The sequence below is a fragment of the Watersipora subatra genome, chromosome 4, assembly GCF_963576615.1.
Source record: "Watersipora subatra chromosome 4, tzWatSuba1.1, whole genome shotgun sequence".
In the NCBI taxonomy this organism is placed as follows: Eukaryota; Metazoa; Bryozoa; class Gymnolaemata; order Cheilostomatida; family Watersiporidae; genus Watersipora; species Watersipora subatra.
In genome coordinates, this window is record NC_088711.1 from 42,743,176 (window position 1) to 42,766,273 (window position 23,098).

General features: G+C 35.7%; 2 protein-coding genes across 3 annotated transcripts in view; one reads left to right on the forward strand and one right to left on the reverse strand.

The window, feature by feature from the left end:
• LOC137392896 (inner centromere protein A-like) overlaps positions 1 to 12,018 on the forward strand; it is a 47,951-nt gene extending 35,933 nt beyond the window's left edge. For both annotated transcript variants that reach the window (XM_068079252.1, XM_068079253.1), the window contains exons 16-20: positions 1,683 to 1,821; positions 2,118 to 2,195; positions 3,732 to 3,850; positions 8,417 to 8,520; positions 11,551 to 12,018. In XM_068079252.1, the coding sequence (XP_067935353.1) occupies positions 1,683 to 1,821; positions 2,118 to 2,195; positions 3,732 to 3,850; positions 8,417 to 8,520; positions 11,551 to 11,756 (646 nt within the window). In that variant the 3' untranslated portion in view covers positions 11,757 to 12,018. The remainder of the gene's footprint in view (positions 1 to 1,682; positions 1,822 to 2,117; positions 2,196 to 3,731; positions 3,851 to 8,416; positions 8,521 to 11,550) is intronic.
• LOC137392897 (dihydropteridine reductase-like) lies at positions 11,965 to 22,703 on the reverse strand. Its single transcript, XM_068079255.1, has 6 exons — positions 22,551 to 22,703; positions 16,444 to 16,627; positions 15,790 to 15,930; positions 15,360 to 15,468; positions 13,425 to 13,508; positions 11,965 to 12,217 (listed from the first exon to the last, which is right to left on the reverse strand). Exons 1-6 carry the CDS (start codon positions 22,638 to 22,640, stop codon positions 12,112 to 12,114), a joined length of 714 nt encoding a protein of 237 aa, XP_067935356.1. The 5' UTR covers positions 22,641 to 22,703; the 3' UTR covers positions 11,965 to 12,111.
• Positions 22,704 to 23,098: the final 395 nt, after the last annotated feature.

The following is a 23,098-nucleotide window of genomic DNA, read 5'->3' on the forward strand; positions in this document are numbered from 1 at the left end:
TAACTTATGTTCCTAAAAAGCTAGGTTACGTCAAGTATTTATGGGCGGAGCTTGTTATGCCGATCGTGTTGTTTTCGAGACCGATATTAAAACGCTATAAAAAGTTCTTCATTACTCTGAAAGTTAGTGGCCTAATCTTTATTTTGATTACAAAATCGGAATCAGCATGTCTGATTTACCAAGTAAATATGATAAAAGTTGTTCGTGGCAGTTATGGTTTAATGTTTGAGATAATCAGGTTAGGGAGATAGTGCTGGGATGAAGGAATACAATTTAGATCTGAAAAACTTCTCAACTCAAACACTAATTAATTGGTCTAGCCAATGTCACCGCCTTGGTCTAGCTGTCTTTGTTTGTCTGTGTTGGATAAGCCTAATAGGCCCCTATGCAAGTATTTGATGATTTTAGGTATTATTTAGCATTTTTAGATTGTTAGCAACTTAGCAATAGTTGTAAGGCGAAAACGGAATGATAAAATGGTTATTTTTCAAAAATATCGATCTTTTTTTACCCAAAATTACATCTATCGGCGATATATATCGATGATAGCTATCAAGTGATATATATCAAACCAACCCTGGTTTCAATTAGTGAAATAGTTTTGTATTTATTTAAGGTAAATGGCATTTTTCGTTTTGGTGATTTGCGAAAATCTTCTAACGTGTATTGCTATGTTTTGTATTTTTGTGTGGTCATAGTAACAGGTTTGGTGAAACAAACCAAAACAATCTTAAAATTTATGAACTTGAGCCAACCAAATAATGAGAGTTGACTGTTTAAAAACTCCTATGTAGTTAGGTAGCAGTATCCTGCTGTGGGCAGGTCTGTTGTGGGCAGGTCTGTTGTGGGCAGGTCTGTTGTGGGCAGGTCTGTTGTGGGCAGGTCTGCTGTGGGCAGGTCTGCTGTGGGCAGGTCTGTCATGTTCTTCTCCAATTGCTTAGATTAGAAATGCCATGAGTGTTCTTGGGGAATACTGAATTGGTTTCCTGTTGCTACCTATGCAGTATATGGCAGTAAATGGTTGGTTTTAATTCATTACTAAACCAAAAACTGACTTCATCCCAAGCAAACTCTTGCCTAGCACACCGTATTGTCCAGGCTATTCCCACAAGCTACATTCATCACCAGTAACCCTCAATAAAATCTCATTTTGTTAGGGACCTAGCACCTGTGGAGTAAATCAAATATTTTATCACAAGTATTTTTATACTGATGATATTTTTATTTAGACAGAAACCTTAACGTGCTTTACAATTGGCTCCCATGGCTATTGGACTATTTTATAAGGATATAATCCTTGTCAGATTGTCTTCAACATAAGAAAAATAATAAACTTAATTGGTGCAATGAAATCGGTTAATATTATTTTGATAAACATCTATGACATCAATTGCAGCTGCTTGCTATAGGATCAGTGGTGTCTATATAGCAAACGAGGTGTGACTTTGTCGCCAGGAGATACATATGTTGATTTATAGTTCTGAATACAAACTAAAGTATTATGGTTATACTCAGGGAGAGTCTGTTCAAGTGCTAAGATAAAACCTTTTCATTTGAAGAGGGAGGATAAAATAATGCTGGTTGAACGTCAGATTTACACCTAATAATCCTATAAGAGGAAATTTTATAAGAGTAGAGATTAGCATAACTATATATCCGTCTGTTTGTCTGCTGCATCATAGGGCGCAGAAACTGCACGAGGCGGAAGAACGACGCAAAAAAGAGGAAGAGAAAAGACGAGTGAAACAAAAAGCGAACGAGGTAGAAAAACTGCGACAGGTCGAAGCAAAGAAGAAACTGCTTGAGGCCGAGAAGCATAAGGTTGGAAATAGGTTCATAGAAGTTAGTTTTAGGCATAGAGTTATCTCACCCTAGAGTGATAACTACACAGTTATCACTCTAGGGGGAGATAACTCTATGGTTTTAGGTGCGAATCTTTAATTGCTGCATGGGATGACAACTCGAATGTCGAATGCTGTTCAGACTTTCTGGCAATACTGTACGTACAGTAGACAATGTTCAGTCAAGAACTTCAAGTCTAAGAACTTGACTGGTTTGTCGAAATAGGATTATTTAAACATGCTGGATAAACATGTGGCCTTGGTCTTTATCTCTAGGTCAATGAGGCGGACCAGAAGAGACAGAACGAACATGCGCAGAAGAAAAAGGTTAACGAAGAACAGAAGCAGAAAAAGGTTGGAGTTTTTCTAAAGCTGATATTTGGCTGTACAGAGCTATTCTCTCTGTTCTCAGCGTGTTATTGCACACGTTATTGTTGTTATTTTAGCACTGCATATACCGTACTTTTCGGACTATTAGCCGCTACTTTTTTCTGATGATTTGAACCATGTGGCTTATAAAAGGGTGCGGCAAATCTGTGGCTTTTTCTTTCATCGCTAGGGCGCATTAACCAGAATCTCCGGTTAGTGCGCCTCTAGCGGTGTAAAAATAAACGAAACAATGCCTAACGGTACTGTTCCGTTAGGCACTAAATTAAAAACGTCGATTAATACGAAACTGTGCCGTTAGGCACTGTTCCGTTTTAAACAGGAAAGCATTGTCCTTAGTTCTGCGGCCTATACAAAGGTGCTGCCTATGTATTGTTCTATTATCGTCTTTTGGAAAAGTTAGCAGATGCGGCTTATATAGGGGTGCGGTTTACAGTCCGAAAAGTACAGTAATATGACATGTTTATGCGCATGGCACTGTATCTCATATGAATACAGCGGAGAGTGTTTCACCTCATTGCATGCTATTGTACTTCGGAGCATCTCATAAACTTGTATGACATAATACACCAACTTATTTCATTGTTACAGTACCTCATACTCGTGTATCACATGTTATATCATGTCCATTCATATCCTTCCTTCGCACGTTACAGTATTTCACATTCTCATATCTTTGAATTATTTCATATGTAGAAGTTTACCTGTACTCTAGACCATAGGGGAAAACCTAATATTTAACTTGAGTTATCCTCTACTCTTGACTTTAATTGGATGCTTACCACGAGCCGTGTAGTACGGCTCAGCACAGCGTTTGTGTATGGCTAGGAACTTCTTGGTGTGGCTGTAGTGGGCTTTGTACAAAAGGTTTGTCATTAGTGAGTAGTTAATTAATAATCAGCCTATCGTGTCTGTACTTAAAGAAAAAGGAAACAATCATCTGCTTGTGTTGAGCCAATAGGAAACAAGTTTACAGCCCACGCCGACCTCCGTTTCATTACGCAAAAAATTTAATTTATTCATCGCTATACTTTCTTCACAATGGCCAACTGTGTCAGATGCATAGCAGCTATAGAGGTTCCACAAATTGTAGATCAATAAACTTTTGCTGCTTATCTGCTGATCAATAGTACCAGTGACAGTGATAATTTCATTTTTAGCAGTAATAATACTGCTATAGTAATAGTGATAACTCGTTTGACTCGGGACTTGCTTAGCTTGTTACTCACCTTAGTAGCTGAAAAGGCTGCAAAAGTGTCTGAGCTTAATCTTAATCTGCAACACATTTTTATGGCATCAGGGGAAGCAAAATTTTTAATTTGTTATAAAGTTTTATTGAATGTGTAATTAGGTCCCAGTAAAAAATTAATTTGATAGCGAAAAAGTTAGTTCAACTGTTTTTATATCGTTGCATCTTAGTACAATCATTTTAGTACATAAATACTGCAGGCCGTTAGTAGCAGCATATATTAAAGCACCTAGCGTGTTTATTGTGTTCCGCAGCCAAGCATATATGAGATAATGGAAAGCAAAGCAACAGCCTTGTCTGAAGAACGGAAGGCAATTATCGCTATGCAGCCCATTGGTTCCGCTGCCAAGGATGCCAACAAGACTTTTACTTTGTAAGCAAATTCTTTACAGTTTTTTTTTTCTTGGCATGCCTGCAGATGAATATTCTACTGTACAAACCTTTGACTGGTTAAGGTTGACCACATCATGGCATTATCACGCTTCACATTATTGTTATATTTCGTAACATAGCTCACGAAATCACACCTTATTATCTCTTCATCATACCTCATATCATCATTATGCAAAATGATATCTTACGTCATGACATCATCACACGTCATGACATCATCACACGTCATGACATCATCATACCTCTTGACATCATCATACCTCTTGACATCATCATCATAACCCATGACATCATCATAACCCATGACATCATCATAACCCATGACATCATAACTCGTGACATCATCATAACCCGTGACATCATCACTCGTGACATCATTATAACTCGTGACATCATCATAATTTGTGACATCATCATAACTCCTGACTTTCCTTGCTTTAAGATTTCTTTTTTACAGCAATCAACTGAGCAATCAAGTAGTGTTCATTGTTCCACAGTCCAAGTACCTGTGACAAATTTTAATAGATTTGGCATGTAAATTATACATAATTTTTAATCAGTTGCATTATATAAAATGATGTAAAACTGAATGTCAGTTATTAAATTGATCATTATACGTGTACTAGCTGTACTATTTGGCATTGCCCGGGTAATAACAAAGTCATTGAAAAGAAAGTTTATTTGTATTTAGCATATAATAACATTTGCCATTCTAACTTTCAAACTACATATCATGAAAAAAATGTTGTGTGTAATTGAAATAAATTCAGAGAGAACATGAAAACAACTGTAAAGGTTTTCAAACTTTGTCAGACAACTGTAACTTTCAAACTTCATATAATGAGGAAAATGTTTCGTGCAGGTCAAATAAATGAAAAAAATAAAACCACTATAAAAGGTTTAAATATAAATGTGAAATAATTAGCAAGTGATAGCTAAATTAAGTTTGATTTGCTACGATTACAATAAGAGATGATTCAGTAATGATACAATTAATATGAACTGAGAAAATAAAGTAAAAATCTTGAATATGTTGAATTAATAATAACAATTCTTGCATAGAAGTGTGTGTAAAAAAGGTTACTGTTCCACCAAAAGCCAGCCATCAAAACTCTGAATATGACAATACTGATACCTCTCGATACTGATACCTCTCGATACCGGTACCTCTCGATACTGATACCTCTCGATACCGGTACCTCTCGATACCGGTACAGCTGTAAAAATGAGATATCGTACTGTCTTTGTCAGACCGAATGGAGAGAGAATGTATAGACTATTCCTACTCAAGATAATACAATTGTCTGCGTGAAAAGTATTAACCTTCACCGCGATTTAGCAATTGAACCTTATGAAAAACTGGAAATAGAAGTTCACGAACACACAAACAAGCATCGCGTTTCATAGAGTTAACAGAATTTATAGTTTCAAATAATATGTCATTTAGTGTGTGCATACGTTATATTGTATATGATAATGTCTTTGATCAATATGTCTTGCCTAGCTCAGTGATAGAACTCGTGGTTAAAAAAACTTGCGAAAGAATTTTCTTCCTCAGTGTTTAATAGCTATAGCTGGACATACACAGATACGAATACACAGATAGACAAAACACAGACAAATTCTGAGAAATATATACCTATATAGATATACAGTCAAACATGGATAACTCGAACTTCACGGGACTGAGCGAAAGTGTTCAAATTATCAGAGCGTTCAAGTTATCAGAGCACTGTCACAAGTCCATGTATTTACTTATTTATTAGTAGATACATGTACATATACAAACTATAATATAAATCAAAAGCACAAATGGCTTGTTTCAAATTAAATGCTTCTAATGTAAAGTTTAAAACGTTTTTTATCAAAAAGTATAGAGATTTTTCTATCACTTGAGATTGGTTCGTTGTTTGAGGTGATGTTATTGCCAGGACGTTTTTTAGATTGACATTGGCAAAACTTGATCGTTGTTGAAAGGCTCAAAAGAAAAGACATCATTTTCTTTTGAGCGTTTTACCCACGATCAATTTTGCCAATTTTTCTTGAAGTTTATGCAAAGATTACCTCACGTTACCTTGCTTCCGAAGGGCGATCGCTAAGCAGATGTTTGGTATAAATCAAATTTCACCAAACCTTTAGAAAAGTCGTTGACAAAAATATTTTGCCGATGGTGGTAATAACGACGCTTATGAATTACGAAAAGTTGAGGTTTACCTCTATGGCTTGGAATAAAATGATTTTCTAAAGCGATAACAACCGTTTCGGTAGCCGTTGGGCAAAAAACTTCGAATTAACAGAGTTGAGTTCGAGTTATCTATAGCAATTTATCATTACGTGGGAACGGACCAAAGAAACCGTTCGAGTTAACCATGTGTTCGAGCTATCCGTGGGTGAGTTATCCATGTTTGACTGTTAACTGTATACTTAAATAACTGAACACCTTGTAATCATACTTAGAACAGTTGCGCTAAAAGATAACATATATGGTAATTAAGGTGCTCACAAAAGGTTGCCTTGTACAACACTCAGATTCGTGACATTTAACTTAGTAGACCGACTTTCTATCACCTGTGCTAATCAAACGCCCTCCAGTGCAGCAGAATAATTTTTACCATAATGACAGTCGTGTTCCCTGGTGTTAAATATTTATCACTTGAGGGAAGAATTATAAGAGCAGACTGCTAAGGCTCCACACGTTACCTACCTACAGCCTACTTAATGTGAAAAGGCATGTGAAGCAGGACCGGCCTCAATTTGCAATCTTAGAAATTTCATTTTTATTTTAAAGGTGCCATGATCTATCTGGTTAGAGACTCAGTAATGCACCTTGACATGCATTAAGGACGATTGTCTTGTTCAAAGATTGTTGTTGTAAAATTGGTGTAACAGTTTGCGTTGAAAATCTACGCGCGTGCTGCAGGCTATCTCAGGCTATCTGACTAGAAATAAAAGAAATCTTGTTACTAGTTATATACAAAAAGAAATGAAGCAATAATAAAAGCAGGTTTTGGTACTGTCTTTTGGGCACACGTGAACGAAAATCCAGTCAAACCTTTGCTTATGGACTCCTTAATATATAAATATGTTGGTTTATTAACATATGATATGAGTAAATATCTGTCTCGACATATGAAGTAGTTTTCGACCTCCGAAGATTGTAAATCAGTATACATGTAAACAATTTTCCCGAAGTTTTGTTTTATGGTGTTCAAATAACAATAAACACTGATTTTTACTTTTTATAGTGTTAAAATCACACATCAAGACTATTAAGAGTGGTGGTAGTAAAGAAAGAAGTTAATGCTTTCCTTAGAATTAAAACTACAAATAATAGAAAAAACATCTTTGTATCAGTTGTTTAAAAAATATGCGCGATCATCCAGTAATTATCAAGAAGAAGAAAGTGATGAGAAAAGAGAGTAGAGAGGATTGTTGTGATAATCGAAATTAAAATGTCTTTGGAAAGTTCAAATTTAAAATCACAAATATATATGTATGTACAGTCGAATCTCAGTTCTCGAATGTAACTTGTTTCAGATTTTTGTTCAGCAACAGAATTGTTTGAATAACAAATCAATTTCCCCCATAGGAAACAATGAATAATTAAAAATAATGCATTCCTAAGCATAGTATAATGTATAGATTTCTGAAGACAACTAATTAATACAGTATTTAAAACGACATAAACTACTAACATTAAATTTTTTAAAAAGTTGAGACACGCACACCATTTTCAAACTTTGCTATCATCTTCCATTCCAATTCAATCATGGTCCCGACAGTCTTCATTTTCGGCTTCTCATCACTGCGGATTTCCTTCGGAACCATGATCAATTAAAATCGATCACAAAACAGCCTGAAATAAAGTCGTTGCGCAAATAGTAAGTTTATCCTCGTTGACAGACTGACTCAAATTGACATTGCGGGATCGACGCAGATTTGACTGTTTAATTTCTGAATAAATGTACGAATTTTAAAACGACATATTCTCGAATTTCTTATTCAAGTTTGGAATCGTTCGAGTATCGAGGTTTCACTGTATGTTAATTTATGGTTCAGTAGTCTAAGTTGGACTGGCTTTGTACCACCAGCCCTACATACACACTGTTGATCCTCTGTATCAGCAAGACTACAGGTCTGTTTACCAGTCCTTGTGGTAAAGGCGGGGTGACAAAAAATATTTCAGCTTTCAAGCTATGGAATGAATAAAATGATACACAGTCTATTCTTTTAGGAATTATTGCTTTGACTTACAGCGGTTTTGATATACAACGTAAAGATCAAATTGGATAAGCTTCATGTGTCGACGTTCAACTGTATACGTACCGTTAATTCGATAGCATTTGTTTTGAAGGATTTTCTTTTGATTTGACAAAGAGGACATCTTTATTAGACATAGATGCCTCACCTGCACTTTCTCTAAGCAAACTCAGCAAATGAGAATGCACACGCTGATTGTATGAGCCAGTATTTTTTCTTCACTCTTTTTAATACAATTTGTACAGTTTTATAGAAAAAATACGATGTACTCACATTTTTGTTGTAGAAATGATTGTGAACCAGATTTTATTGATGTCAGCATTTTGACTGCCGATGATGAGTTTGATGACCCCAAGTTTGTCAAGTGCATTGTACCCAAATGGGCACAAGGTGAGTTGCCAGTTCATTGATCCTGTTTCCTACAATATTACTAACAAGATATTACTGATATGAGTACAAAGGGAGTTGTCTTTCATTGGCCATGATTGCTCCATTTCTACTACTAGTATCTTACTTGGATGGGTACTAGGGGAGTTACCTTTCCATTGCCATTTGTACTAATAGTACAGTGGAACCTCGGTTCTCGAACATAATCCGTTCCAGAAGGTTGTTCGAAAACCGAGTTTTTTGAGATCCGAAACAATTATTCCCATTAGAATTAATGTATGTAAATTTTAATCCATTCCAAGGCGAGACAACAACTTCGGTAAAGTATTTTTTAACATTTTACACCATAAACTGTACTGTATACTACATACTATAAATAAAAACGGGTAGATATAGATCGTGTTTGTTTTTAATAAAAGATTTTCTATCTATGATGATGAAAACAGAGAACAAAAAGTAAACATTTCGTATGTTTTGCTCTCAACCTTCGAAAACATTCTAGGTTAAGATACAATACCAAAATTGCAGAAATCGATAATGAAACAGTAAAAAATACAACAGATCAGTTACATCAAAAATCGTGTGAAAAAAAATATAAACAGCAATGGCATGTTTACTTCACATCTTTGAAGGAAAATTCTCCTCCAAAACAATTTAGGATTTTAGGATAACTCGACTGGAGGAGTTGTCTCCCTAGCAAATCTCTTCGGTAGAGGGACGTCGTCCCAGATGGTTCCCTCCGTTTGTAAAGAATTTATGAAGCGTAACTTGCTTCTCCCTTCGTTAACGAATGTTTCCATGCTGTTTCCGGAGCTGTTCCGAACGTTTAATTCTAATGCGCATGCTCCGGTTTTATGAACCGAATTTATGTTTGAGATCCGAGACGAACAAATCGCAATCTAATCAATCAAATCAATCAAAACCGAAGCTTCACTATATTTACAAATAATTAGTCATGGACCATAAACGCGGTGAAAATGAAAAAAGTAGAAAAGTTGTTGATACAAATCAATAATACCACAGTACTGTACAGTCATTTAATTAAAAAGTTATGTCTAGTTTTTTCTTTTTCGAAGGGCCAAAGGGGTGAGTTTAGAAAGATCTTGGAATAGATTAGGCAATTTACATGTATTTCACTGTTCTTCTAACATAAAATCCCTACAACGTAAGCGTTCCCAGAACGGATTATTTACATTATAGGAGCGTCGCTAATGGTACATCTTAGGTTGGTACAACGCGCATACAACGCATGCGCAACGGAGATACAAGGCACTTGCAACGCACAAGCATTGTGGATACACTATCATCACAACGCGCATACAACGGTCTGACAGCGCATGCGCGCTGACCAGCTCGCATGCAATAACTTTTCAAACAGTCCAAAAAGTACATTAATTATAATTATATTAATTATATTTATTAATTACGTTAAAATTACGTTTGTATTAACAGTTTCGTAGCGGATGCATTGTTAATTACTTGTGTCGACATTGTATCCACAATGTTTGTGGTTGCAAGTGCCATGTATGTCCGTTGCGCATGCGTTGTATGCGCGTTGTACCAACCTAAGATGCACCATTACCAGAGCGTCTACTGCATCCTGCTTACATATATATATTCCAAGCCATAGAGGTAAACCTCAACTTTTTGTAATTCATGAGCGTCGTTATTACCACCATCGGCAAAATATTTTTGTCAACGACTTTTCTAAAGGTTTGGTGAAATTTGATTTATACCAAACATTCGCTTAGCGATCGCCCTTCGGAAGCAAGGAAAGTGTATTCGTTAAGAGCAACACTCCGAGGCAGTTCAATTAGAAGTTTTACAAGGTTATACGGCACATTTTATATCACTCTATCACTCACGCTTTTTGAATGGATACTTATTGAACGTACATGTATTCTGTGTTTAGGTCAAACGATGAATAGTTTTCCGACGTTGAATCCGTGATGAATCAACGTCAGAATGTTGAATGTTTAAAACGTCTTAAAAATTGTTGTAATTAAACGTATACGTTGTCTTAGCTAAAAAAACTATTCATCGTTTGACCTAAACACAGAATACGTGTGTACATTCAATAAGTATCCATTCAAAAAGCGTGAGTGATATACAATGTACCGTAGAACCTCGTAAAACTTCTAATTGAACTGCCTCGGAGTGTTGCTCTTAACGAATCCCAGGTAAAGTGAGGTAATCTTTGCATAAACTTCAAGAAAAATCGGCAAAATTGATCGTGGGTAAAACGCTCAAAAGAAAGAGATGTCTTTTCTTTTGAGCATTTCAACAGCGATCAAGTTTTGCCAATGTCAATCTAAATAACGTCCTGGCAATAACATCACCTCAAACAACGAACCAATCTCAAGTGATAGAAAAATCTATACTTTTTAATAAAAACGTTTTAAACTTTACATTAGAAGCATTTAATTTGAAACAAGCCATTTGTGCTTTTGATTTATATTATAGTTTGTATATGTACATGTATCTACTAATAAATAAGTAAATACATGGACTTGTGACAGTGCTCTGATAACCCGAACGCTCTGATAATTCGAACACTTTCGCTCGGTCCCGTGAAGTTTGAGTTATCCATGTTTGACTGTATATATATACCTACAAGGGGAGTTGTCTTTTCATTGCTCATGCTTGCTCCTTTTATATGACTAGTATCCTTCTTGGCTGGGTACAAAGAGATCTGTTTACTATTGTTCTATCAGCACCTCACTTGGGTTGGTACAAGGGAGTTGTCTTACCATCAGTCATGTTTGCTCCATTTGTACTGCTGATATTCTACCATATTGAGCACAGGATGAATTATCTTTCATTGGCCATGGCTGCTCCATTTTCACTACTCATACATGTATTTGACTTGGATGTTTAAAAGGGGGGGTCTCGTTATTGGTCATGGTTGCGCCTTTTGTGCTATCAACATCTCACTAAGATACGAGGGATACATGAAGTTCAACTCAAAGCATACTATCTTCATCAGTATAGATGTAATGTAAAATGTGTCTTTGAGATGTTTTTGTGTTGTAGGTGATCAGCTGAATCGGGCAGTAGTGGTGCAATATGAGGACACAAGAAACAATTTTAAACGCTCAAATGAAATCCTCGGTACATTCAGAAAATACACACCAGACCTCACCGAGTTATTTAAAGTTCATAAACCTCGATTTTTTAAGAGAACAAGTTCAGCCAACTGGAGCAGCCCCCCAATAAAGGAGCAAAGAATGGGGAAATGAGTGAAACTCTACTGGATGTACTTTTAATTCAAAACCAACTCAAATCAACTCTCCAACTTCACCATTTGCTTACATTATATTGATATTTCAAGATACTGATCTTTTATATCACGCATTATCCAGGACGTATAATAGAAACCTTATAGAAAGCCTGCCACAATGCTGAATGATTGTACTGGAGTGCATGTGAAAAAAAAGAATGATATAGTTATTGTATTTTATATATTTTATTTGCTGTTATTAAAAAGTTTAGTACAACAGACATGGAATGTTTAGAGCATGTAGCCATTGATATTATGAGTTATAAAATATGATAGCTAAGGAACATGTTTGAAAAAGTTGGAATCGTGCCTTCTTACTTTTCAGCGGGAACAACGCTGGTTGAGCCATCCTTCGTGAAGAGTTGAAGCAGACTGCCATTGGCTGGCCTCTCAACACCAGAGCACCAATTAGCGAACAGCCTATATAAACAAACAAGTGGAAATACATGAATTTTTTGTGCGATGTTTTATTGCATGTAATTTATAGGTGAAGCATAAAAAAATACAAACAAAACAAAAAGGGCAGTCCGACTAGCAGCAGGGCAGCCTCGCTGGCAGTTTGCAGAAGAACAAACACAGTTATGGAATCACACAGATGAGCGAGCACCGGTAGCAGCCCACCCACAAGCGCGCCACCAGCTTCACTTTTATAATATTTGAAGCCAAGTCACGAAAGTCACATAAGTATTGAATAGTATAGCTGCAATGAACAACATATATTTTGAACCTTTATTAGTTCTAAAGTATTGCATTTTATAAGCATTGCTTGTCTTTTTTATGGTACGGTATCTGTGATCAATTAACATCTTTAAAAACATTGAGAAAATTCAACACAAGCAGGAATTTAAAAACAATTTTTAATAAAAAAAGCTATTAATTACTGATGCATTTGGTTTAAATTTTTCTGTAATAGCAAAATCTTTTCCAACTCTGAGCCAGTATGGTCCCACAACTCTATTCCATAAATCAAGTGGGGGTAAAAAGTATAATACAGGACAAGCATTGTTTTGGTGTCAAAGTATCTTCTCGCACGGTGCATTATCAAAGTACACATTGTAATTTACTGGTTAATTTTATAGCATGCAAAATTAAACTTAGTTTGCGAATAACATGTAACTAACCCGCAGAATAACAAAATATGGTAGGACTATTGTTCCGTGGCAATATTCGTCAATGCATGACAGCTTAATATTTGTAAAATATTATAAAAATGAACTCGGGTGTGAATGTCTTTGACTCATCTAATAATAAAAAAGTCAGAATGCTACATAGTAAAAGTTATCTTTCACTCATATACCAGCAATGATAATTCACAGATGCGTTCGGTCACATTAATCCTATGCAATTGATGGGTTTGTCATCACAATATGACGGGAGCAAACAACTCCATAGTGTTAATAAAATACTTCACTGGAGTGGCAGAGCAAGTATGCGATAACTAAGAGTACATATGGCAAAACTGCAACACATATACATGGCATTTTCTCAGCATAAGCATATAACCTTTTGACAACTGCATCGCTGTTATACATAGAGTGGTGCTTTAATCAACTTGACATCCACTAGCAAGTGTGAATGTATAAAAAGGGTTAGTCGACGACAAGAAAGCTTTAGTATGGCTACTCACTCGGCAATGAATTGAAGAGGAGTCCAAGTGCTGTGATCTGCATTTGGCATGAACTTTCTGTTCATGGGTGTGTCTAAGGTCACCCTGGATAAACAAAAAGCTAGTTTATTTTAGTTCAGAAACGTTATGGTCACATTACTGTATACTTCAACTTGTAAAATGCATATTTAAAATTTGAATTATACATTTGAATAAGCATTAGCATTGCAGAAATTTCTTTTAAGGAACAAAAATTTCAAAGCGAATAACACGAGAATTTCAACGTATAATATAAATTGCAAATTAGAGTAGTACAGGACGATGTACAAAAACATCCTTAATGCACCTCAGATGTCTTTACTAGTGAGATAACCACAAAACTTCGTAAACAACAAGGAAAATAACAGAAAAATGGCTGCCTTTTAAAAGCAATTTATGAAGAATAAGATAACCATGTTTTTGCGTAAAGAACATTAGTGATGTCATCAAGATGAAGACCTCGAGTTTAAGTTTACTTAATGGGTGCCTACAGACAGCATTCCCATTTCTAGACAATATGGCAACCTGAGCCGGTCTTGGTACAACAGCTTCTTAGCATTTTTGAGCGTGTCAAAAGAATGCTACCAGTCAAACATTACACCACATTGACAAATTAACAATTTTCATGTTGATCTATGATATATTAAAACAAAAGATTTAGTAGACTTTGTAAATTTAGCTGACCTTCTACAACAATAACCAAAAAATGTTTCAAGATATATAAAGATACATTTTAACTGTTTAATAATTATATTTGCTAAATAGGAAAACTTATGTAATTTAATAAAAGTGATTTGCTCTCCAGATAACCTTTCAGCAGACCTGATAAAGCCTGTATAGAAAACACCTGCATTTGCAGTGATAACAATACAGTCAAACCTCAAGATATGAAGTTCCTTCCGCAAGTTAAAACCATCTATGTTGGAGCGCACACTCCTACACAAATGCAATGTTTCATTTACCTAGTTTTATAGTTCAAAAGTTTAATGAATATTTCAGGGTAAATGAACATATATAGCAGTAAAACAAAGAAATTACATGAAACTAAGTAAAAAGCTAAAGATGAGAGATTAAACTAACGAAAAAATAATAACAAGACATTTTTATTATCACTTAGCATCTATGTTAAAAACTAGTTGGCAGAGATGTAGCCTTGGTGACATCGGAGACAGACAGCGTGTAGGTAGGGGGTAGAGATAGCGATACGGAGATAGAGAGTCTAGCATGACTTATTTATTTATACTTTTGTTTTTTGTATTTGTTATTTTTTCATTTTATGCGTAATCATTACATCCAGCTTCTTTACTTGAAACTCGTTTCAAACTTTTTTTATTCAAATCCCTTGGTTGATGTAAATATATGCTACCATGTTTTCTATTATTTAGTGATTTATTTTGGAAAGAAGCATTACCTTCTTTCATGTTTCACTAGTCCTCTTGAAATCTATGACATGACAATTAAAAAGAAGCGTTATTTAGTATTGTTCGAGTACGATCGACTCCAACTATGTGAAAGAGAACTGTGTACATACGTACATACTTACAGAACTGTAGGTACTTACAGATGTACGTACTTACAGAACTGTATGTATGTACATACATAAGTACTTACAGAACTGTAGGTACTTACACATGTACGTACTTCCAGAACTGTAAGTATGTACATACTTACAGAGCTGTATGTACGTTCACACGTAAGTACTTACAGAACTGTATGTACATACATACGTACATACTTACAGAACTGTAGCGTTTAGAAAATATAAGAAGTCATGTTTGAAATTACTTCGCACCGTGAGTAAAATACTTGCTTAAATTTTCTGTCTGTTAAAAATATTAAAAAATCCGTACACTAAGTTAATAGAAACTCAACCTCTGAGTGTTTATGAATTTGCAGTTATGAGCGACTGTGACTTACGGAAGAATTGCCACGACGAGGCTGTCGCTTGGAAGTCCAGAATTGGGCTCAGCAAGACTCGCCACTAGCTGGTGTACGGCAGCCTTTGCCATTCCATAACCAATCATGCCTGAAAAGGAAAATAAAAGGAAAAGTATTGCGATGAATGTTGTAATGACCACCTTTAGGAGATTCTCACAACAATATTTAAAAACCAAATCATCTGTTCGACTTCTCAACAGTGAGATCTGTTAGAAACTATCAGTTGAACGAAAGAAGCAAGGACTACATGGTAGTCTATATTTAAAATATACTATCAATAAACGATCGAAAATGATTGAATGACCATTGATCGAAAAATAATGTTCAGTTACATCGTGGAAAAAAAATTGTATATATAATAATAACCGATGAACACATATAACAGAAAAAGCTGAGGATAATTAACAACCTGGTGTGCCTTTGAGAGCAGGTTGAGCGCCTGTCAATGTAAAAACACCCCCATCCTTTAGATGCTTAGAAGAGAGCTCAGAGGCAAGCACTGATGTCCACATACTCTGCATGGCCATTGAGTGGCAACTCTTCACAAAATCTAAAAATGAATATTAATTAATAATTTTGAAAATACATTCCAAGCAAAGCATGACTTCTACCTGCATGGTCACTATTTGAACAACATTTCAAAGTTGTTTAACAATAAACAGAATCAACAAATTCTCTATGTGAAAACTAAATCTTACCATGGCAGCACATTGCAGGTAACATTGAAATGTGAAGTGATAACCTGCCAATATGACACGCTTTATATCAGCTGAATATGCTTGACAGCATTTTTAAAATAAGTGGAAAATGTAATTCATATTTTGTGCTGTATAGCGCAGATGTTCATATCACCTCTCTGTGAAACTTATCTCACAATTTATTCTAATCTAAAGACAGATAACTCAATTAATCACAGCTTATACCTCTAACGTTTCATTTATCAATACACTGATAGATCAAGGTATCAGGCTGCTCTGAAGGAGGCACCTTGATCAGCGCCGATGGCAGTGGATGAACTACTGGTCATGATGAGCTCTAAGGACAGTGAGAAGAGAAAGATTACCTTCAGATGCTGCATTGCCACCAGCCCAGCCACCAGCAACACAGAAAATAGCATCCAATTTGCTGCCTTGTAGTTCGTCGTCCAATTTCTTAAGTTGGTCTGATTGGCCTTGCAAAGTACTTTCAGAAAGGATCAGATTAAAATCCGCATCCTCATTGGGTACTAGATCCACAGAGGCAACCCACTAAAAATATTAACAGCCATTAACCTTTACAAGTACAAATCTAAAATAGCTGCAAGATGAACAAGACAGCTTCGAAGTTGGCATTAAATTAGGAGTTTTTAGATACCTGTGCTACAACTAACAGCCCTTACAGAAATGTTTGTTGTTGCTAAACTTAAATCACTCTACTAGTTTATCAGTTCAGAATCATTAGAAAAGCAATAAACATATATATAAGACAATTAAAATAATATCTATAAGATCTAATTAAAGTTTCGTGTATTCTCCATTTTTACGTTTAAATCAATATGTTGGCATCGCGAAACAATTTTAAGTCCAAAGGAACAAGATAAATGGTGAAACAAATACTTTAGGTCTACAGTAACTCGAGAAACACTTGATGTAGGTAATCGAAAATAATGAATGATACATTCATTTTCACATGCTCCAAAGTGTAAAACCAGTTTCTCATTGACTGAATGATAACTGTTACATGGAACGATTTGGCTTCTTTGGTCACCGAACCACCAGTTTTCACTCACATCATGACTGAAAACATGTTTTCAATCATCAAAAGAAATCATAGAAAACGTGCTGGCACTTCACCACAGTGTTTGCCGAGAAAACAAGCTCATAGTGTTTAATATTTACGGTAAGAACGGATTCATGTGGCTTGCTTAAATTTATAAGTGGCTTGAACCATGCCAGAGTTTCCTAATTAGCAGCACATAAGAAACAAGCTAACAGGCAATAGGCTGTATAGAACATGGCTGATATTTTAAAGCCTCCAGTGCCATGGAGGAAAACAGATAGTTCTAAGCTTCATTTCAAGTTTGCAGATTATCAATAAATATTCTACCTGAACAAACGCAAACCTGCCATCTCAACTATTGAAAATACTAGGCATAAATGTGACCTGAATTTATGCCTGAATCACTCATAAGAGACATGACAAAATCTCCAGTTAATAAACAACACAAAAATGTACTTGTAACACAATTTAGTTTTAAAGGTTGACTTGCAACAAAATTCACATTACAGTTATTTGGCATCAAAAGATTCACCATGTCTTACTCTGTTGTGTTGTAGGTGCTAAATGTGTAGAAATGTGATTACAAGCTCTTAAAAGCTCAAAAATGAAAAGCCGCTGTAGATTGGAATCTGTTTATCTGACGCATTCATTACAGTTTGGTTATCGTCTTGTCACGTGATGTTTTCACGTGAATTGTAAGGCCAATAAAAAGCTCAATATAAAACTTATCGTAGCACTAGTTTATGAAAAACACTTCGGGTTTTACCGAAGACCCCGTATCAAATATAGATGCTCGCTACTTTACAGTTTTGTTTCGGCTTGGTCGAATCGTCAAGTCGTAATCTGATCATGTGACCAAATACTTCACAAATAATTTTTGCAGCACTTTTCGATTATCACAGGTGACCAACAGGCTCGTCATGATTATCAGACAATGATATGTACTCCTTCGAGGTAAGGTTAAAAAATTAACTGAATTTTTACGGTAAGTTATAAGATATCACTGCTAAAAGTGACAGCATTACAATGATGATAAAACAGACGCGTTTGAACAATAGACATGGTTTTATTGAATGCGTGAAGTATATTTGTGAAAATATTTCGACGAATAAGGTTGCATGAAAGTGTAAACAGAAACCATCTAACACAGCTACGTCACATTTGAGCCGTCTTGGAAAGAGAATCCAAACTATGGCGGTCTTTGTGGCTGCGATTAACTGTTCGTTTTTGAGCTTTTAAGAGCATGTAATCACACCCCCACATATTTGGCACCTACAACACAACAGAGTAAGACATGGTGAATCTTTTTATATCAAATAACTGCAATGTGAATTTTGTTGCAAGTCAACCTTTAAGGTAACATTACCTGGGTATTAATATTAAAAATAAATTTATATTTTCTTATTCTCATGATTGCTAGAGTAGAATCTAATGCAGATACAATTATTCCATTTCTATACACTCCATTGTACCAAACACCTTCAATTGTCAGTTGTTTGTTAAAGAGTTCACCGACTAATCTGTCATCGTTGTTAGCATAGAGCAGCGGTAGCTCATTGATAATTGTCAAAATGATTTATTCAAAATTTGACAGACGACATTTTTAATTCATGTCAGAAAAGAATTTAATATATTCACAGCTGCATACAAGATCATTGACAAGCAGATTGGTCTAATTTAGTCTAGTTTGACAAAAACAAACGGAACCGATGAAGTGTTTTTTTGGCACAAATTAGTGACTTATTGTTAGTTTGTGCCAACAAATACCGGTATAATTTAGTTAGTGTCTCATGAAGCCAACTGCTCACGGTCAGTTCAAAATAGGCCTACTCATTTCCAAATTACAAATTTTCTAAAATTGTCAAATACTTTTACAAGTAACATACAAACAATTTGATGTGTAGGCAAATACATGGAGTGAAAACTTCCGACATTTCATATTCCAAAGGTTAGATGTTGCAACAGCAACTGTAATCCATCAATCATGGGCTGTGCGGTTATAGACAAGACCCGACAGCCCTTTTAACAGCTTCGATGTAACTCGACAGCACAATCTTGCAAGGTCCTACACATGCATCTTGGTGTAAAGGGTACCATATTCTGTAACCTTACTTTTAAGCCATTGCACTTGAAAAAATGCATCGGTTTCACAGCACTTACAGATATTAAGTTGTGATTCTTCCTATTTACTATTTTTCTTGTTGGTTCATGCATCACATTTGTTAATATTACGAAAACATCACCAAGTCTTGTTATTAGTGAATGACACCAAATATAACACAACAACCACTCATAGAAAAAAAACAACCCGACACAAGCCAAGAACAAGGAAGCCATAGCAACTGACAGTAGCAACAGCGCAAGGTAGTGTTACCTGGAACGCATCAACTCCCACGAATAACATAGGCCTACTGATGCAGAACAGCAAGCATCAATTCATCTAACACAATGACAAGTGTCACAAGGTTTAGAGATCATACATGTATGTAATACAAGTAGCTTTAGCTAACATTTATGTTGTTCTTTGCTGAATTAGTTTTTATTGATTACTCTGAACCATTGATACTTTGACATTTGTTTTATTGATATGTTGATTTAAAACACATTAAAACATTTATCCATATCATGATGCGTGTCAGACACAACCCTGGCATCAATGTAGAACGACGACGCTGGATCCCAAAAATAATTAAAATTGACAAACTACAATGGCAGCAAAAACTCATTGATATTAGCCTAGTTTGAGGTGCTAAGATAATGTTATAAAACATTAACAGGGCGTAATAACCAACTAAAAAGTCTTTGCTAGAATTTATTTGAATATAACGCATTACATGGCAGTGGTGTAATGGTATGGTTAAAATGTAACCTTACAGTGACAGATTTCTACCCAGCTAAAATGTCTGCTCCTGGGATCAACTATAATAAAATGAACACAAATAGTTAGTTGTGATAAAGCAACTACAAATAATAACAAAATAAAAGTTCGTTCGTTTAAAAATCTCTGCAAAAAGTGTCCGAACATTTGGGCCAAGCTAATCATATAGTTAGTTGAAGTAGCCACTACATATCAAGTACCAGAAGACTGAGTTGGCAGCCTTATATGGTTTGACTTACCACTGCACTCAGGCATATACAGCCAAGATCTCCGAGACATTGTTTGTGCAACAATGCTCTTAACAGAGCAGGCACAGCCCGTTCCAAGCAGACATCACCCTCAATCCTCGAGGGATTGCTTTCACACAGAATTTTTATATATGCAACATTGAAAATGCTTTCTAAACCGCACCCTCCTACAGCAGCTTCAGACCAAAAAGCTGGCATCTCCCATTGGTCGAAAGATGTTGAAAAGATTAAAAGTATTCAAGACTCTCATTAGGGCTGAACTTGCTTGTCATGTTTTAAAGATTATAGTTTATGTCTGAAAACTTATACCACAGACAAGAAACTGGTTGTGAATCGTAGAATTTGTAAGTTGCTAGAAATTTACACTAGGCGGATAGTTTTGGCATTATCCTACGTGTAAGCGAGCTTTTTCTATATGACAAAACATTAACATATTGTAACATATTGTAATCATGCATCACTTGTACAATCCATTTACTTAATTCGTATTTTCTTGCAGACAGTTACTATAAATTTATTTGTTGTATAGAAGTATAAACAAATCCAGATAGCATTATGGAGAAACGACTAAACACTGGAGACATACACAATATTACAATGAACATGACGCCTAACACATTAGAGGACCAGCAATAAAGACAATCATCATCTGGTTATCTACAGGCAGCTTAGAAACCTCCTGTGGAAGTTGCCCATGAGGAAAGAAAGACATCAATTGATATGCCAGAAAACCATTAAAAGATATCAGACCTGTACCAGACACGACCAGGACAATTGGAGTTAGTCATCATTTCCAACCATTACACTCTCATGACGTACTCAAGACAAGTTCACTCAATTGCTAACCCTCTGCAACATAAAGAACAGAACCTGAGCTCTTAAACACCTTCTCACAGGCTAACAGAGACATCTATAAAAGAGAACAGCTTCAACGACTCTCTCTATCTGCAGTCGATCTATCTCTCCTTCTTGAAGGACCTGCTGAGGCGTGTTCCTCTGCCTCTGGAGCATCCCCTCCTCTACCTCTGGAGCACCCCTCTCTCTTCCCTCTGGAGCTTCTATCCTTTCCCTACCCATGGAGCTTCCTTCGCCATCATCAGCTGATCATCTTCTACTTCCCTATCTTAACTACCAAGCATTTACATATAACGACTGCCATGACTCTCATCTGACTATTGAAGATCGCAGCCATTTGAACCGAGCAAGCAAACATGGACGACCATTCAAGTAAGGGTTAACTTTTATTAGCTATCTTAACCTTTTGTCATTAATATTATTCTTTAAAATTTTGTTAATTGCGTATTTTAATTGTTGGACTTACAGAATAAAGAATTAACTTTTACTGGTAAATATCAGTAATGCTTACAACAGCTTAAAACCTTCACTTGTACCTGAACCAGTAATAATCAAATTAGTTCCTACAAGCTATGCAAAAGTGCACAAACTAAACATAGTCAAAATAGAATAATATGACAAGCAATTCCAACACTGATGTTGTGTGTGGATTCGGACTAGTCATGCATAATATTATTTCTCCCTTTGCACCCATAACATATTCACTGTCAATATAACAATTGTCCAAACAATTTTTCAATATAAAATACTGTTGATTTCTGACTCTTGCCACATACTTAGCCTATTATCAAATATGATTCTGGTTTGCTTATATCACGTGCTGTTCCCACTTCAAAATGTTATCGTTTTATTTCCTTGGCATAATTCTCAAAACACACCTATATAGGCTAACAGAGCCTACAGCGATTTTCGTTTTTTCATCTTGTTTGCAAATGAAACTTTCACATTTTTTGTCGTTTCGAGTTTTGTATGTAGCTAAATAATTTACACTACTATTAGTAGAGTTCTTAGATACTAAACAACACATACTTTCAAAACGGAAAAAAGAGTATCGTTATGACGAGCTGATGAACGTGGAGAGCAACATGATAACCAGAGCTAGATCCAAAGGACAACCCACTTCCATACAGACAAATAAAAATACATACCACAATAGCTTCCTACCACGGACAGTGCGGGAGCTCAAAGGAACGAGCCAACATATAACAGGTTAACTCTACCTGTACTGACACCAAACAAACATTAATATTGTATTAACTACTCAGAAAACTGAATTAAAATAAGCAAAACCTAATTTATCATATGAGGCATACCCCTTACACCCCTAGGTGGTCCAGTATGATGTATTCTACGAGGTAACGTTTGCAAAAGGTTTTGTTGAATGAAACCAAAACATTCAAGCTTTCATACATTCCATAAAGTTTAACTTACGCTTTTCATAGACTTGAAATGGTTCACCAGTACTGATCCTAGTGCACCTTTCCCACCGTAGATTAAAACTCTGCTGCCCATATTGCTCATGCGGTAAAACTTTGAAAGAATAAAAATTTAAAAAGAATGGCACTTGGTTGGTGGCTTGACACAAATGGGGTACGGCCCCAACTACCCGGATTGTTCCTCTCAACAGTGCACCTTTTGTGGATTTTGGGCTATTAGGATTAACCGTATGATTGGACTTACATGTAGTGTACTTATCTCCCCACTCTATCCACCAACCGCATTTATCCTAGCCGTTCTGGCTCATTGAACGAGATGCATTTCAGCGTGAAGTTGTTTTCTCTTGAATCTTTGAACGATTTGCCGATTTCCAATCAAACGGTGGTCCGGCAAAATTTCCATGTTTTTCAATGTGTAGTTTCGAAAAAAACATATAATTTTTTATTACTATAATGATTTTATTAAATTTAAATTATTAATTATAATAAATATTTATTTAAAACAAAATTAAATATAATCTACGCAACCTCTTAATGAAGTGA

Bases quoted from the DNA above. Each gene is read 5' to 3' on its own strand.
- LOC137392897 (XM_068079255.1), bottom strand. From the start codon at position 22,640: ATGAGCAATATGGGCAGCAGAGTTTTAATCTACGGTGGGAAAGGTGCA. The intron at 16,628-22,550 runs GTAAGTTAAACT...TAATATTTTTAG, and splicing joins ATTTCAAGTCTATGAAAAGC to TGGGTTGCCTCTGTGGATCT. The intron at 15,469-15,789 runs GTTGTTAATTAT...TTTCCTTTTCAG, and splicing joins TGCTCTCAAAGGCACACCAG to GCATGATTGGTTATGGAATG.